Here is a 17,284-nt window from a genome sequence, read left to right as displayed (position 1 = left end):
TCTTGAACACATTTGCGGGTATCTGGTGCATTCGAGGTGTAGATCTTTGAAGGTGAGTAGTGACAGCCGGAGCAACAGTCAAGAGCCGAACTAAGGGAGACATTGTATAGGAAAACAGCTTGGTCAGGTCAGTAGAGCAAGACAATGGGCGAGAAAAGTGATAATGTGTAGCGCTGACCGCACACAATGTGGTCGGCGCTACACTGCCTAACTAAGGCGGGTCGGTACTGTGGCCGGCGGCGCCCTGTACACACACACACACCCGCGCGCCGCGGGTTCTACAGCGCTCAGGGCACACGCCCTGCTCGACCTCCCTTAGTTACGCAACTGAGCGGTTGTTGTCACTAATTTTCATTTCATCAAGGGAGACAGGGTTTTACAAGTGAGTCATGTTATACTATACATATCTTTCTGAACATATCCTCATATATTTTTCATGGTTTAGCATGGGGTAAATAGTAGTAAGGAAGGACAGGACACAGGATTATAGCTGGGGAGTAGTATTAGACGCTGCTGAGTACAGGGGACATTAATACGCCCCTGTTTCTAGTATTAGGAAATCTTAAGTGTAAGATTAAATAAAATCTGCTTATGGATGTATGCAACTGTTTATTTGGTGTAAATGTGTATTACATACAAATAGTACAGACATACATCCAATTCTATATGAGCCCCTTGTTTTGTTTAAAATAATTTATACTTCACATTATTAGTGACTGGCATTTTCTAAACTTGTCTTACTATTGATTTTACATGAGTATCAAGGTGTCCTAAGGACTTGGACCAAAGCTCTTGGTTATACCTGGCGGGTGGGGGAATATACGTTATAACAATTGCAGCAAATATAACAACAAACAAAACATTGAGTCACATTATTGAAATCTGTTAACCTTTTGGTGGATTGTTACAGGTTTAGTTGTTTTTGTTATTGCTGGTTTTTTTATTTTTTTGAATTATTGTAGCACATATTGCAGTTTTAACTATTTATTATTGTTCATTAGGCACTGAGCGTAACTGAAACACTGATTAAACCCTTGGAACGTTTTCGGAAAGAACAACTAGGTGCTGTGAAGGTATGATGGTAACATTTTAGTTTCTATGTATTTGTTTCCCTTACAGAAGCATTTCTGAACAATGTTTAAGCTAAATTTCTGTGGTTGTTCCACTCTGTCCATCTGCACTGCAGTTCCGCCCACCACATTCCAGCCTCCTATCTATCTTGCCCAGGAGTGTTTTTTATTCATCACACTGATAGAGAGCAACTGAAATTGTGCCCATCTCATTCCATTCTGTTATATAATAGTGTACTGTAGTCTCTAAAAGACGAATGTTTCTGTAATCATTACATCTATCAAGGAAAAGAGAACCTTTTATTTAGACTTTTGCATAAAGAAAACACAGCATTCAGTAAATTCCCTACATATCGCTTATTAAATTGCAGATCGCTTGTCCCACCCATTGTTTCCTGATGCTATGTAGGTGCTGGGTTTGTTATGGCTACAATTTGTGTTAGGAATAGGGTGTAGTTACGAATAGGGTTTGATACCCAATATACAAGAGGAGATGCTAACCTATCTGTTAGTTTCTCAGATACTGATTACACAGAGCCAAAGGCAAGGGGCGTATCTATAATGGGTGCAGGGTGTGCGGTGCACACATGCCCCTGAGTCCAGGGGGGGCCCTTACTGCACACCCTGCACTCATATTATGTAAAACTTACATCTCAGAGGTCCCGCGCCTGGTCTCCCAGTGCTGTTCAAATACCGGACCATTTTTCCGGCGATTTGCGCATGCGCTGTGAGGAAATCCCGGCGTTCTGCGCAATAAACTCCGGGCACACACTAGTGCCCAGAGTCTATTGATTCTGTGGTGGCCGACCAGCCACGTCAGTCGGCTCCCGGAGTGAGAGGAGGGGGCCCGTGATGGGGGATGCACATGGGCCCCCTCCTCTCTAAAGACGCCCCTGGCCACAGGGTATCTGGATGAAAGAATGACAATTAGTAGGTCAACAGTAAATAGATTGACACCAGGGGGAGGATTTGGGTTAGGCACCTGGTGGAGGATTAGGCTTAGACACTAGGGCGAGGGTTAGGGTTAAATGACAAAAAAAAAATTCAACCTTTTAACACTGTTATCCTTTTGTCAGTAACCTTTTGTGCCTGTCGACCTTTGACCATATCGACCTATTGCATGTTGACCATCTGGTGTCAACCTATAGACTGTCGCTATTTAATACCACATACCACAGGTATGTCCATTTAGCAACTAATGTAAAAATGGACTTTGGGTGGAGGTAACCTTTAATTATCACACCCTAACCCTTTCCGCTAATCCGTGTCCCTAAGATAATTTTTTTGTATGTTTATCACGCCAGAAAAATAGAGACTGTGAAGAGGAGATGAAGGGATTTGGGGAAAATACAGCGAACCAGGGAACTGTTCTAAATGGTAAACTTTACAAGCAGGATCTCTAGCAGCTGTCACTAGACAGTATGATGGTGCAATATGCTTATATTTTGTTTCGTGTGGAGTCAACTTTAATTAAAGTGTGCAGCTCCAGACCTACTACAGTTTTTGTTTTGTTTTTTCACTTTTTTGAAAATGTGTATTTATTTAATGAATTTCAAAGGGTTTCAATAAAGGTTTGTTTTTTTATACCTGTCTTTTCGCGGGATGTAGTCGGCAACCCGGCTAGCGGGATGCCGACTGTCTGTATACCGACAACGGTTCCCGGCACCAGTATCCTGACCGCCGGCATCCTGAAGGTAAGTATCTGGGTGTTAGGGGGAGGTTAGGGTTAGGTAGCGGGGTTAGGGTTAGGCATTAGGGTGAGGGTTAGGGTTAGGGTTAGGCAATGGGGAGGGAGTGTTGGGATAAGTAAGCGGGGAAGGGGAGATTAGGGGTTTAGGCACAAGGGGGAAGGTTAGGTTTAGGCACCGGGTCGGGGGCCTTAGGTTTAGGGGAGGGGGAGGTTAGAGCCTTAGACACTAGGGGAGGGAGGTTAGGGTAGGGATTAGGAAAATACTTCCGTGCTTTCCTATGGGTGTTGGCATTCTGGCTGTTGGGATGCCGCTGTCTGTATTCTGACCAGCAGCATCCCGACAGCCGGGATTTCATACCCAACCCCTTTTCGCTATTGGGGACTGGGGGCTGTTTATTTGTCGGCAGTGGCACACTTTTATGCTTTGTGAGTCGGACATAACTACAAAAAGACAAATTTGGAAGTAAAAAAGGCTAAAATATTTGAGCAAAATATCTCCACCGTGTTAAGTTTTAAGTACAGGCGCTGACCTATTAGGTTTAATGGTTGAATGGTAGTACAGTGTGCAGGAACTCTTATACCGGTGGAAGTTTGTGGATGTGGGCTCATCCCTTTTAATAAGAGAGACAAAGTATTTGCTGACTGAGAATAAACGAAAAGTTTAGACAGTCTTCTGTCATTGTAGGAGGGCTGATTGAAAAGTAATGAGACTGATTTTTTTTTTATTCAGAATCAGACAACTCCACAGGATCTGAACATTTTTCTTTTTCAAAGTAGCGTCCTTCACATTGCAGCATTTCAACAATGATTCTAAGACGTGCAGTAGACTGTTTTGTGACACGCAGTTGTGCAGTTTTTGTTCCGCACAGTTTTTTCAGGGTTGGAAATGCCCAGAAATCACAGGGTGCTAAGTCAGGGCTATATGGGGATGTCCCAGTGCTGTCCCATTAATTTCAGTCAGTGCTGCCAATGCAACAGCAGCAACATGTGGTCGGGCATTGTCTTGTAGCAAAAACCACTGTTTCTACTTCAGGGTCCATAGGGGGTCCACAGGGTTGACCTTGGGGTATAGCTGGATCTGGATCCACGGGCACCACGCAGTTAAAGCTTTGCTGCTCCCAGGATGCACTTGGGTCAGTCCTCTTCTATACCCCGCCCCCGGCCACAGGCACCTCAGTTTTAGTTGGTGCCCGGCCGGAGTCGGGTCACCCTGTCGCAGTGGGGCTGCAGGAGCAGCCCCATAGCTTTATTTTAAAAGAGAAAATTTTTTATTTTTTACACTTTTAGAGCGGCAGCATTAGACTGTCCTTTAGGACGTCCACGCTGCCGCTCCTTCTCCCCTCTGGCGCCGCGACGCCAGTACAGCTCTGGGGATCGCGGCGGGACCCCAGAGCCTGTACTAGCCGGGCTCTGGGGACTCCCTTGACTGCTGCCGGATGCGACGGGGATCAGGTAAGCCGCGGGTCGCCGCGTGCGGTGGCCCGCGGATACTTTGCATGCAGTCAGAAGCCTCCGGTCTCTGGGGACAGACCGGAGGTGCTAACGGCGGCGGCGGGCTCCCCCTCTATAGAGGAATACCCCGCGTGTCCGCTAGACCACCAGGGTAGCAGGCTGGTAGCGGGACCGGCATCCCGGGGGTTAATTGCTAGCCAGGGGAGGCAGCCTTCCCTGTCTAGCGGCTCCTCCCCTCAGCTCAGCGCGCCTTTCAACTAGCAGTCTGGCGTCGCTGAGCTGCTCTTATCTCTCGGCCACTCCTCCTCTGAGGTCTCCGGCGGCCATCTTTACTGGCACATCGCAGACTCCCAGGCGGTATCAAGTGGACCGGTCCCCCTGTGTACCTCTCCCCTGCTAAAGGACAGTGTACACAGCGCTATAGCCCTCCCAGACACTGAATCTGGGAGGTTGATTGTAGCGGTAGGTGCAGTGAGTACTAACTTTTCTGCATTGTATGTGACTATTGCTAGTGCTGCTTGTCTGTGACTTATTCTCCTTGCTGTCAGCTTATAACTATCCCTTTCCTTCTCCTACGGCCCGGCAGGTGTGTGGGGGAAGGGCGTTGTTTCTGAGACCCTCACTTATATAAAACACGTATTAGTGGGGTCAGTCACATACTGTTGTGTGCTACACAGTACCATATCTGGGCTGTTGTGTCGCATACTGGTGAGTGCGCGTGTGTTAAAACCGTAATTCCTCTGGTGATACCTATTTCTTGTGATTTACGGTATCATGTCTGATGAGGAGACTGAGCGCTCTGTGGCTCCTGTGCTAATTTCCTGCAGACGCTGTGCTGCTGGAGTTGATGGGGAGGACTTATCTCAGGATGGTCTGTGCGGGCGGTGCCAGCTGGTACAGGGCCCCTCCAAACCCCCTGTATCACAGGACCCTCCTTGGGCGATGTTTTCACAGGTGCTGGCGTCTATTGCGGACCGGTTATCGGTCCCATCAGCGGTCCCATCTAGGGCGTTGCCGCAGCCCACCATCCCCCATTCCCCGGGTGTTCCACAAATGTTGCGGTCTCCCCCCGGGGCCCAGACTGTGGGTCCTTACTCGGGACTGCCTGTGTATGTGCAGTCTTCCCCAGGGACGCGTCAGTCTGTAGTGCCTTTGCAGAGTTTTGCTCCGACGGCTCTTCCGCCTTGGGTGGATGTTCTCTCCAGCTCCGTACAGAGTCTGGCGGCTTCATCCTCGGCGTTTCAGTCCATGTTGCAAGGTGATGTGCCACCAAGGGCGTCTAAACGTCCTGTGGTGAGTTCACGAGCTGCGCAGTAGTCGGACTCGGAAGTGTCCTCTGATGCCATGGGGCAGGAGGTGGAAGCTAAGTCCTCCATTAATATTCCAGCCTTAGTTAGGGCGGTGCGGGCTATCCTACATGTTGAGGATGATGCGCCGGCTCCTAGGTCGAAGTTTCCTAATTTTAAAAAGACCAAGGTGACTTCAACTGTGTTCCCCCTGTCTGATCAATTATCGGATCATATGGCGGCGGCCTGGCAATTACCCAGTAAGAGGTTCCATCCACAGAAGAGGTTGGCGGCGAACTATCCTTTTCCTGAAGCTCATTGCAGGAAATGGGAGACTCCGCCGGTGGTGGATTCCCACGTTACCTGCTTGATCAAAAGCGCGACGCTGCCATTGCCGTCTATCTCCTCTTTGAAGGATCCCACGGATAGGAAGGTGGAGACTTGTTTAAAGTCCATTTATTCTCTTTCCGGGGCGGTGGCTCGCCCGTCCATGGCTATCTCCTGGGTGGCTAAAGCCATTGAGGCATGGGCCAATGCCTTGGAGGATACCTTTCCTGATGAGGCTCCGGATATCCAGAGAGCGTTAGTAGGACAGATGCGGGATGCAGCTTCCTATATTGGGGAAGCGTCTTTGGATGCCAGCCTGCTCACTTCTAGGGTGTCGGCTGCAGCGGTGTCTGCTCGGCGCTCCCTGTGGCTGAGGTCCTGGAGGGCTGATGCAGATTCAAACAAGGGTCTGGAGGCCTTGCCTTTTAATGGTGATTTACTATTTGGTCCGGATTTGGACAAAATAGTGGATACTTTGGCTAAGTCCAAGTCGGCTTTCCTCCCTTCGGCCTCTGCGCCGGCTAAAGTAAGGAGCTCTGCCTTTCGGTCCTTTCGGGTTCAGGGTAAGGCCAAGGGCCAGTCCTTCCCGAGACATTCGGCAACCAAGGCCGCACCCAAGCCCAAGAAGCAAGCATGGAGTGCTCGGCGCCCTTCTTCCAAGCAGGAGGATAAACCTGCTGCCTGATGGGACGTGCCTCTCTCTGGGGGACCCCAGAGTGGGAGGCCGACTTCTCCAATTCGCCCAGTGTTGGCACAATACCACCACGGATGCCTGGGTTCGAGAAGTAGTCTCTCAGGGGTACGCCCTGTCTTTTCGGTTCAGTCCGCCCAACCAGTTTTTCTGTATGAGTCCTTCTCTGGACAAGACCAAAGCTGGTCAGATTCAGGTAGCTATAGAATCCTTGCTACAAGCAGGGGTCATTGTTCCCGTTCCGCAGTCTCAGCGCGGGATGGGGTACTATTCTACTCTGTTTCTGGTACAGAAACCCAATGGTTCTCATCGCCCTATCCTGAATTTGAAGTCTTTGAACAGATACCTCAGAGTTCCCAGGTTCAGGATGGAAACGTTACGTTCCATCATTCTGGCGATGGAACCCGGGGATTATATGGTCTCCCTCGATATCCAGGACGCCTATCTCCATGTGCCCATAACACCGGCACATCAGCGGTATCTGAGGTTTGCTATCCTGAACCATCACTACCAATTTCGGGCGTTGCCTTTCGGCCTTTCCACGGCTCCGAGGGTATTCACCAAGGTGATGGCAGTTATGGCTGCCCACCTTCGGGGTCAGGGTCCTACGTCTGTTGCCGTACCTGGACGATCTTCTGCTGCTGGCGAGCTCCCCGGAGGTGCTTCTTCGACATCTCCACCTGACCATTGCTTGTCTTCAAGCACACGGGTGGTTGATAACTGGAAGAAGTCCTCCCTGATTCCATCACAGCGGATGGTTCATTTGGGAGCCCTGCTGGATTCTCGTCAGCAACGGATTTTCCTGACTCCGGAGAAGGTCTCCTCCCTGCAGCTGCGGATACACAGTTGCCTGAGCAGTTGCCGCCTGTCGGTCCATTCAGCTATGAGAGTTCTGGGGTCCATGGTGTCGACATTCGACATGGTGGAATTTGCCCAGTTCCATTCCTGGCCTCTGCAGGGGCTGATTCTATCGGATTACCTCACCGGATCCGCTCTCAGATGCTGGTGTTGTCCCCGGAGGTTCGACAGTCTTTGGCTTGGTGGCTTCAGACAGCACATCTGGTCGAGGGGCGCCCCTTTTGGATCCCGGACTGGGTCCTGCTCACGACGGATGCCAGTCTCCGGGGTTGGGGGGCAGTGACCGGCTCATTATCGCTTCAGGGTCGTTGGTCCGCGGAGGAAGCACTTCTCCCCCTCAACATCCTGGAACTGCGGGCTGTGTACAGGGCCCTGCAGTCGTCCGGCCCCGCTCTTCACGGAAGGGCGGTTCAGGTGCAGTCCGACAACGCCACCACGGTGGCGTACATCAACCACCAAGGGGGAACTCGCAGTCGGGCAGCAATGTCGGAGGTGTCTCGCATTCTTGCTTGGGCAGAGTGTCACGTTCCAGCGATCTCGGCAGTCTTCATTCTCGGAGTCCTCAATTGGGAGGCGGACTTCCTCAGCCGTCACGACGTGCATCCCGGGGAATGGTCGCTTCACCCAGAGGTGTTTCAGCTACTCGTGGACAGGTGGGGGCTGCCGGAGCTGGACTTGATGGCCTCCCGTCACAATCACAAGTTGCCCGTTTACGGGTCAAGGACAAGAGACGCAGGCGCCTGTCTGGTAGACGCTCTGTCGGTGAAATGGACGTTTCACCTGGCGTATCGGTTTCCTCCGATATCCCTGCTTCCACGGGTCCTGCGGAAATTCAAGCAGGATGGCGGCACGCTCGTGCTGGTGGCTCCGGCGTGGCCCAGACGTCCTTGGTACTCCGATCTGAGGTGCCTCTCCAACGACGCTCCGTACCTTCTTCCTCAGCGTCGGGACCTGTTGTCTCAAGGGCCCTGCCTTTACCCGGATCTGGGTCGGCTGTCTTTGACGGCGTGGCTCTTGAGACAGCCGTCTTGAGGTCTAGGGGTTTCTCCAGTTCGGTCATTGGTACCATGCTTAGGGCACGCAAGCCTGCTTCCGCACGGATTTACCACAGGGTGTGGCACACTTACTTTCAGTGGTGTGAATCCAGAAACTATGATCCGCAGGTGTTCCGGGTTTCCAGAATCTAGGAGTTTCTTCAGTCAGGTTTGGACCTCGGCTTACGCCTGGCCTCTCTGAAGGTTCATGTGTCTGCTTTGTCCGTGTGGTTTCAGCGACGGATTGCTACACTGCCAGATGTTCACACCTTTTTCCAAGGTGTTCTCAGGATCCAGCCTCCCTTCATGCCTCCGGTGGCTCCGTGGGACTTGACGGTGGTACTGAGGGTCTTGCAGGGTCCTCCTTTTGAGCCGCTTGAGTCGGTGGAGCTCAAGTGGCTGATGTTTAAGACCATTTTTCTCCTGGCAATTGCTTCTGCCAGGAGGGTTTCAGAATTGGGGGCGCTTTCCTGTCGCCCTCCTTTTCTGATTTTTCACCAGGACAGGGCAGTGCTCCGCACGCGTCCTGAGTTTTTGCCCAAAGTGGTTTCAAAGTTCCACATTAATCAGGAACTTGTTGTGCCAGCTTTTCAGTCACCTGATCTTTCTGCTGGTGAGGCTTCCTTGGATGTGGTTCGGGCACTTAGAATCTATGTGGACCGGACTGCTTCGGTTAGGAAGTCGGATTCTTTGTTTGTCCTCTTCGGTTTTCACAAGAGGGGTTGGCCTGCCAACAAGCAAACGTTAGCCCGTTGGCTTCGTTCAGTTATTTGTGAGGCTTATGCGCAGGAGGGTTTACCTGTGCCAGCCTCTGTTAAGGCTCATTCCACTCGTTCTGTGGGTCCCTCTTGGGTTGCTAGACGTGGCGCCTCCGCTGTTCAGCTGTGTAAGGCGGCTACTTGGTCTTCAATTCAGGCGTTTTTGAGGTTTTATGCGTTTGACACCTTCGCCTCTCAGGATGCATCCTTTGGGCGCCGGGTACTCCTTTCAGCACAGGAGCATCCCCGCCCTTAGTTGAACTGCTTTGGGACATCCCCAAAGTCAACCCTGTGGACCCCCTATGGACCCTGAAGTAGAAAACAAGAGATATGGTAAGAACTTACCTTTGTTATCTCTGTTTCTACGAAGTCCATAGGGTCCACAGGGCGCCTGCCCTGACGCACCTGGCTTCATATGGGCTGTGTGGCTGGTCACCGGTTTTCCGTCTCCCATTTCTGTGAGTATGGTTTATTGTGTGTTCCAGTCTTCCTTCTCTCTGTTTAGTCTCCTCCTCCGGCCTTAGCTGCTTACCAACTGAGGTGCCTGTGGCCGGGGCGGGGTATAGAGGAGGACGGACCCAAGTGCATCCTGGGAGCAGCAAAGCTTTAACTGCGTGGTACCCGTGGATCCAGATCCAGCTATACCCCAAAGTCAACCCTGTGGACCCTATGGACTTCGTAGAAACAGAGATAACAAAGGTAAGTTCTTACCATATCTCTTGTTTTCTTCAGCAGATGTGGTCTCTTCTTCCTCATGGCTCCATTCAAATGGGTTTTCAGGACGTTTGCATAGTAATCACCATTAATTGTCTGTCAACGTAGAACCCAATGCTGTAGGATCATACCATGCGCATCAAAGAACAGCAGAAGCATGACTTTACACACCAAAGGAATCACAGAATTTTGGGGGCAGAGGCGGTTTTGCGTGTTTCCATGCAGTGGACTGTTGTTTGGATTCTGGATCATAATGACGAATCCATGATTCGTCACATGTCAAAATTGATGTCAGGAAATCTGGTATCCTCTCTGACATTCGAACGGTGTTCTTGCACGATTCAACTCGTTGTCACATCTGCTCTTCTGTGAGATTTCTGGGTACCCACCTGGCACACACGCAATGCATTTACAGTTCCTTTGTCACAATATGCTGAACCCGTTCAAATGAGATGACAAATGAAGCCGAAAGTTTGCATAACGTTAACCATCTGTCATTTTGCAACATCTCGGCAGCTTTGGCAATATTGACCTCTGTAACCACGGTGGATGGTCTCCCAGAACGCACTCCATCAGTCGCGTATTACCCTCTTTGAAGCGCTTCCACCACCAAGATACTACAGCACGGCTAATTGTTTCTCCACCATATGCTTGCCATAACATTTCATGCGTTTCATTTCCGATTTTTCCAAGATTAACACAAAATTCAATTGCACATTTCTGACGTAATCTCAGACATGTCTTCCTCATCCGCCATGAGGAAACGTAGAAGATCTTCCACTCGCTGTGACCAAACAAAAGACTACAGCAGGCCAAATTCAGTTTCAGACACATCGATGTATGAGCTTCACAATAACCAGCATAGCTATGCCACGTCTACCTATTGGACAGAAAAACATTACTCTTCAATCAGCCCTCGAACATGCTGTACAATGGATGGTCCTTTCGTACAGCAAATAGCCTGTTAGGAACCCCTCTTACCTGAAGATGAGAGCCTACTTGTGACTCTTCCATGGAGCTATAATGCACAGTCTTATAAATCGTGAGTTGAGCGACAGTGTAGGGAAAATTTGAAATATATTGTGGTCCAGCACCTGCTAATTTGGGGTGGTGGGGGGGGGTGGAGAGATTGGAATTTAACAATATTTGTAATTTTATAGAAGTTCTGGGGATAAGGATAAAAAGTACCCCTATATAAATAGGAAACATTTGAAAGTTGTTTTTTTTTTTTATCTGCCAAAGGAAAATTACTGGCTGGCAGGATGGTCTGACTGGTGTCCATATTTTCAGTATTTTATATTCAAATTTTACATACATTTAGATTATAACAATCCATTAAAATTTGCAGAAAGCTGTCATGTGATATTTATATCCTGTATATCACAGCTCTCTTTCTCTTTTGTTGAAGATCCTCTGCAGCATATAACAATAATTGAGGAAGTCTAGTAAGATTCTTTCTTCTTATCTACTATAATTGTATCAAATTTCTGTATATTTGCTACAATTGCAGGGTTCCTATTCTTCTGGGCAGGTGCACCCAAACTAATTTACATGTGGCTCTTTATAGGCCTTACCGATGCTTCTGTCCATACTCCTCCCGCAGTATGTTTATTGATTTTCCAAATTTCACAAATACAAACTCAAAAGTAAAATAAAGCCACATAAATAAGAAACCACAAAAGAAAAAATAGCATATAAGGGAGCGCATTTGCACATAAACATTGTAGAATGTCATATGAGCAGCATACATAAAATAGGCTCTGAAATTGGACAGAATGAAATGCCACAGCATCAAACAAGATCACTAAGAGTATATATAGTAGAGCGTGGGCTGATGGAGGGACACGGACACAACAGAAAGCTAGGGTTCGAGTAGAAGGTCAGTGGATGAATCAGCAAGGACATATCGGGAATCTGCCATAACAACCAGACTTTGTCAAACTTTAAGGGGCACTTTCTTTTCCAATACATAAACCGCTCATGAGAGACAGTTACATTAGTTAACACAATCCAGGAAGACATTAGAGCGCTCTCATCTGATTACACTGTCTATATTTAATTTCACTATAAGCTTCTGACCACTTCTTATTATACATCAGATTGAGCTGACTGACACCCCGTTGTTGTTGGGGTGGTGCCTAACAGGATTGTTCTTTGTCTTCTAGTCTGGTATACCACATCCACTTGCTCTATACAAAAACTCATAATGTATATTACTCTTTCATGTTTGGCACTGGTACTCTATGTATTCTGGTGTAAAGTTTGTTTTCAGCCCCCTTCTCTTTTGTTGTAAATTTCTCTGCAGCATATAACAATAATTGAGCAAGTCTAGTAAGATACTTTTTTCTTATTAACTGTAAAGGTGCATATTAACTTATTAACTGTAAAGGTCCACTAATGGAGAAACAAGAGCACAATTACAACATTGTAATCGTGCTGTCGTTTCACAGTCTGTGATGTGCTTACACTGAACGTTCAGTCGTTCAGTGTAGGCACATCCATCATCCCTGTACGTGATTAACCTGACATGATCGTTGGGTTGACCAGCATGTACGGCAGTGATAGATGTCAAAAACGACCAGCGGGCACGCGCATCGCTGGTCTTTTTTGACATTTAACTGCTCGATTTGCGGCCGATTACTGAGCGATTGCACGGTTACAATGTCGTAATCGTGCAATCGCTCAGTAAGGTCGCGTAGTAGATACGCACCATAAGTGTTAATAATCTGAAATGTCTGTACATTGCTGCAATTGCAGCACCACCATACTGCTGGGCAGGTGCACTGAAACTAATTCACACGTGTTGATAGTGCAGTAAACGGCAATAACAGGTCATGCAATTTCTAACAACACACATTCGGCCTTTACTTGTTGCAGAGAATTTCCTTTTCTGCAAGCTGGCTTTCTGATACCATGGAGTAAATAATATGAAATCCTTACTACAACTTTACAATACAAAGTAATCCCTTTTTGCAGTTACCATGTAAAGATAACTTCCTCTCACAACATACAGAAGTTATGTAGAAATTGCTGTCTTCCTGTTACTGTTATGTCTTTAACCACAACAACAAAATGCAAAATTCACACACCAATAGAAAGGTTAAACTGTATTTCTGGTATATGCAGTCAGGTAGTTGACAGAAGGTCGCCATGGGTGTTAGGTCAACAACCAGTATGTCGACATACAATTAAGTTGACATAGTTAAAATGTCGACACATTAAAAATTTCATAATTTACCAAATCGACACCAGAATGGTGACATATGATTTTTTGTTGATTGTTAGGTTAAAATAAGTAAAAAGCATATGTTGACATTCTGGTGTCGACATGTTAAATGCTGTCATTTTAAACACGTCAACATTTTAACCATGTCGACATATTGGTTTGCGGACCTAACGTCCATGCTGACACACTGACTGACAGCATTCAGAACCTGTTGACATTCTGGTGTCCTCATGCTGAATGTTGACAAGTCATACCACACCCATTTCTTGAACCCAACTTATTTATTGTACTGCTTGAAACGGGATCCGGTCAAAGTACTGACAGTCGGAATGCCGGCGCTTAGAATTTCAGTGCCGAAATCCCGGCCATGACATCCTTGCATCCCGACGGTTAATAGTGGGGTTAGAGGAAGGATTGGGCACTAAGGGGGAGGGTTAAGTTTAGGGTGCGGGGAAGTGAAGGTTAGGTTTAGGCACTAGAGGGGAGGTGAGAGAGAGACAGACAACTGTTGGTATGCTAAACCTGTCAGGGTGTCGACCGAAAAGGGGGCGTAGCCTAAGTACCATAGACCACACCCCTAAATGACACTATTTGGGGGCGTGCCTGTATGGCACGTCTCCCATTTAACATTAGGCTGGGGGCGAACCCAGTGCTACATCAGTAGCTGGGAAGCCCCAGCTCTCTCCCTGCACTGAATGGATGCTGCGTGGAACAGTGGGGCAGTGCCCAGAAAAAGGGACTGTCCTGCTGAAATCGGGAATGGCTCGGAAGGGTGCGCCCTCTGTGTGGTGGCGCCCCTGTTCGACCGCACTGGTTGAAAATGCCTTGAGAAAAACAAAACGTGATAGACTACAGACATTATGCTTGTCAAAGATGGATCATCCATTAGGTCGTGTAAGTGCCTGCCCAGTGGGCAATGAGGTGCCAACATTGCTCTAAACACCCAGGCTGGAATATTTATATACTACCATGGATACCCGAATGTTAGTATAAGATATTGCAGCCAGAACTGTAGCAGCTGCGCATGGCAAGCAGTGGAATTTATCAGAGTTCCCAGCATTGACAAGATTAATCTGATTTCTTGTTGTAAAACTTATTTTGGGAAGCGAGAATTAGAACAGATAGTGAAAACCTCTATAAACACAAAATGTCTAGTTAATTTGTCATAAATTATTATGACCACATACCTAATCCAGAAAATGGTTTCATAAAACCGCTTTCCTGATTTTAAAACCAAACCTGAATATCGGCACCTGGCCCTGTTTTACTAGCTTGTTATGATGAAAATTGCTGTAATAAAGCACACCTGTATCGTCACTAGAGTTCAGCAAGGTGTTTCACTTTTTGTGCACATTGTTTTTATTTACCCCAAGAGCAGCAATATTGCATGTATTTTGTGTGAGTCGCTTGCTGTGTGAATACAGTAAGTCAGTCAGTCAGGTTTTCAATAAAGTTGTTTTCAATGTTGAATATTTTCTTAGCATCACACTTGGATTTGGGTTGCGGACTCCTCTTCCCGTCCAAAAAAGGAATTTTAGAGCAACTTGTATTTAAGGCTCTTGGAGAAGCGTCAGCTATGATTTGGCAGCACTGTCACTGTAAAGGATAAGAAGTGAAATATTTTGTGTCGAAATAAGCTGTGATAGCCAAATGAAGCATGTTTATTATGGTCTATGCGTAGTTTTGTTATCTCAGGGTTTATATATTGCCACATGCAAATTAGATAACCATGTACTTGATACACTGAGTGCACACAACATGGCTAAAAGTGAGCAATTCATGTGTATTGCCACATTTGTTTTATGTAGCAATTGCATTCATGTCATTTACATTTTTGCAAAAATGGCTTTAATTCATATAACTAGATAAAAACCTTTGTGAAATGGCCCCCTTTGGTGGGCGTGCCGGGGGCGTGCCTCCCTGACGGGGGCGTTCCCAAGGGAACGCCTACCGTCAGAAGCCGGCCCACTGACATCACTAGTGATGTCAGTGGGAGTGATTTTGGCTCTGATAGAGCCAAAATCACTCCGGGCCTTGCGGTTGAAAAACTCAACCGCAGGCTCCGGCTCGCAGTGGCGATGGTCAAGACCATCGCAGCCATCAAACTGCACGCTCGTATAGGCTGTGGGTGGTGACCCACAGCTATACGAGCGTACAGGAGGACGCTGCATAATTATGGAGGGCGGCCCTCATTCAGAGCGTGCGGCTCTGAATGAGGGCCAATATTCATTAAAGTGCCTCCCACAGAGCAGCTCAAATGATTATTAAGTGGCACTATGTGCAGGGAACAGGTCCCCTGTAATGGAACAGGATAGAGAAGAGCTATAAAGAATGGTGCATCTCTACTTTGCAATTACACTTTAGCCAAAATAAATAACATATTTAAGCTATACTCTTTCCTTTAAAATATTTGTACATCTCACTTTTGCAGGAAGAAAAAAAGAAGTTTGATAAAGAGACAGAAAAGAACTACAGCAATCTGGATAAACATTTAAACATGTCCTCAAAGAAGAAAGAGCCGCAATTACAAGAGGTAGGGCTGCACTGGAGTTATTCATTGAGTGTGAGCACAAAATTCAGCCTAATAACTTAGAGCTGTGCCCTAATGCTTTACTGTTACTCATATTACTTCTAAGCAACGATGTCATAGGATCTTCACATGTGGAAATGGCAAATATGCTGTGTTTCCTTCCATATGTGAACTGCTTCTGATATTTGTATTGTGGTCAAGCCCAGATTTAGTGTTTGGTACAGAAAATCTGTTTCTATAGGCTGAAAGTTTTATATTTACCTACTGTATATATGTGTCGAAGTTTTTGTCCTTATGTGTGTTTTAAAAGTGCATTATCTATATAATATTTGTGGATACCTGTCACGTCTCTGACATGTGCAGTGGCACACCCCCCCCCCCCCCCACCTAACGGCTCCCTCTTCCAGCAAGACATTACTAGGGAAGGACATCGATACTATAAGGTTTAACACCATCAATGTTTTCCTTCTGATGGTTGTGTTTTTACCAATTGATGCCAACTTTCCGATGATCACCACTATGGAATGGTATGGAAGCAATTCCCATCCAATGTTAAAATAAAACTAAATTCAGCCTGAATTTAGCTGTTTAACATCAAGCGCACTAGGCTACAGATCGATATTGAGCAAACCAGTTTTTTTAGCATGTACAGACCATCGCGATGGTTTAACCAACACATTTTTTTGATGCAGTGTTGGGTACCATCGCTATGTTCGATGGCGAAAGCCAATCCGCCGTTTGATGGCGGGCTTCCTATGCAAATCCCTAGATATGACAGCTGAGAGGAAGGTAAGTATAGTGGGAGGTGGAGGAGGGGAAATGGACGTACCCAGACCCATTGTAGGACAAGTCCAAAGCTACTAGTAAGGAATAATACATTTCTGTTCTTGTTTTTGACCTTATCAGAGGGGCGGCGAAATGCAAGAATGGAGTAGGAGTAAACGTGCAGTAATGGAATTGTTTGTAGACCAAAAATAAACACCCTTTTGTTCATGGGTTTTGTTATTTGTTGGATCGCTAACCTGTAAGAAAAATGTACACATACAGTATGTTTTGGGAACTCCTTTTGATAAAATACATGGGGACCTAAATAGAAAAATGTAACATGGATTAGAAGGCTGGGGGAATGGCATGCATGTAGAAAAAAAATCAGCGTATTAAATAAAATGGCTATTTAGTGGGAATCTGTATACATTTTCATTTCTAGGAGAGGTGTGTGTATGGGTTTTTTAGGTTTTTATTTTTAAATGAAAGCTTGCGTCTTATCCTCTGCAGTAAATAATTGCCAGTAGGCCACTGCAAAGTTTTGTGACCTGTATACATTTCCTTTGTAATGATGGAACTCTTTCACCTCTAGTATAGTTATAATTTAAAGTAAAGCACATAATATGCCATATATTTATATAAATTGCATGACTTTTATACATACTTAATTTTTATGTGTGTATTACCTGTGTGTGTGTGTGGTGAAGGTAGTGGGAAAACTTGGCCATCTCGTATTTATTGATTCCAGCTACCTTTAGTATAATCATGGGTACATTGTTTGATCTGTATTTGGTGCATTGTCCACATGTTGTACTATTATTAACTTGTTAGAAGAAATATTGTTTTTCTTAGCCTCCTTCTTCCCCAGAGAGGTTATTTTCAT

General features: G+C 46.6%; 1 protein-coding gene across 2 annotated transcripts in view; it reads left to right on the top strand.

Annotated features, from left to right (window-relative positions):
- The window catches only part of ARHGAP10 (Rho GTPase activating protein 10), a 329,480-nt gene that overhangs the window by 112,137 nt on the left and 200,059 nt on the right, over nucleotides 1-17,284 (top strand). For both annotated transcript variants that reach the window (XM_088448420.1, XM_088448421.1), the window contains exons 4-5: nucleotides 1,002-1,073; nucleotides 15,538-15,639. In XM_088448420.1, the coding sequence (XP_088304546.1) occupies nucleotides 1,002-1,073; nucleotides 15,538-15,639 (174 nt within the window). The remainder of the gene's footprint in view (nucleotides 1-1,001; nucleotides 1,074-15,537; nucleotides 15,640-17,284) is intronic.

The sequence above is a fragment of the Taudactylus pleione genome, unplaced genomic scaffold (genome assembly GCF_031769625.1).
Source record: "Taudactylus pleione unplaced genomic scaffold, aTauple2 ptg000021l, whole genome shotgun sequence".
In the NCBI taxonomy this organism is placed as follows: Eukaryota; Metazoa; Chordata; class Amphibia; order Anura; family Myobatrachidae; genus Taudactylus; species Taudactylus pleione.
Note: the sequence above shows the minus strand (reverse complement) of the source record. Positions and strands in the feature narration are given on the sequence as shown.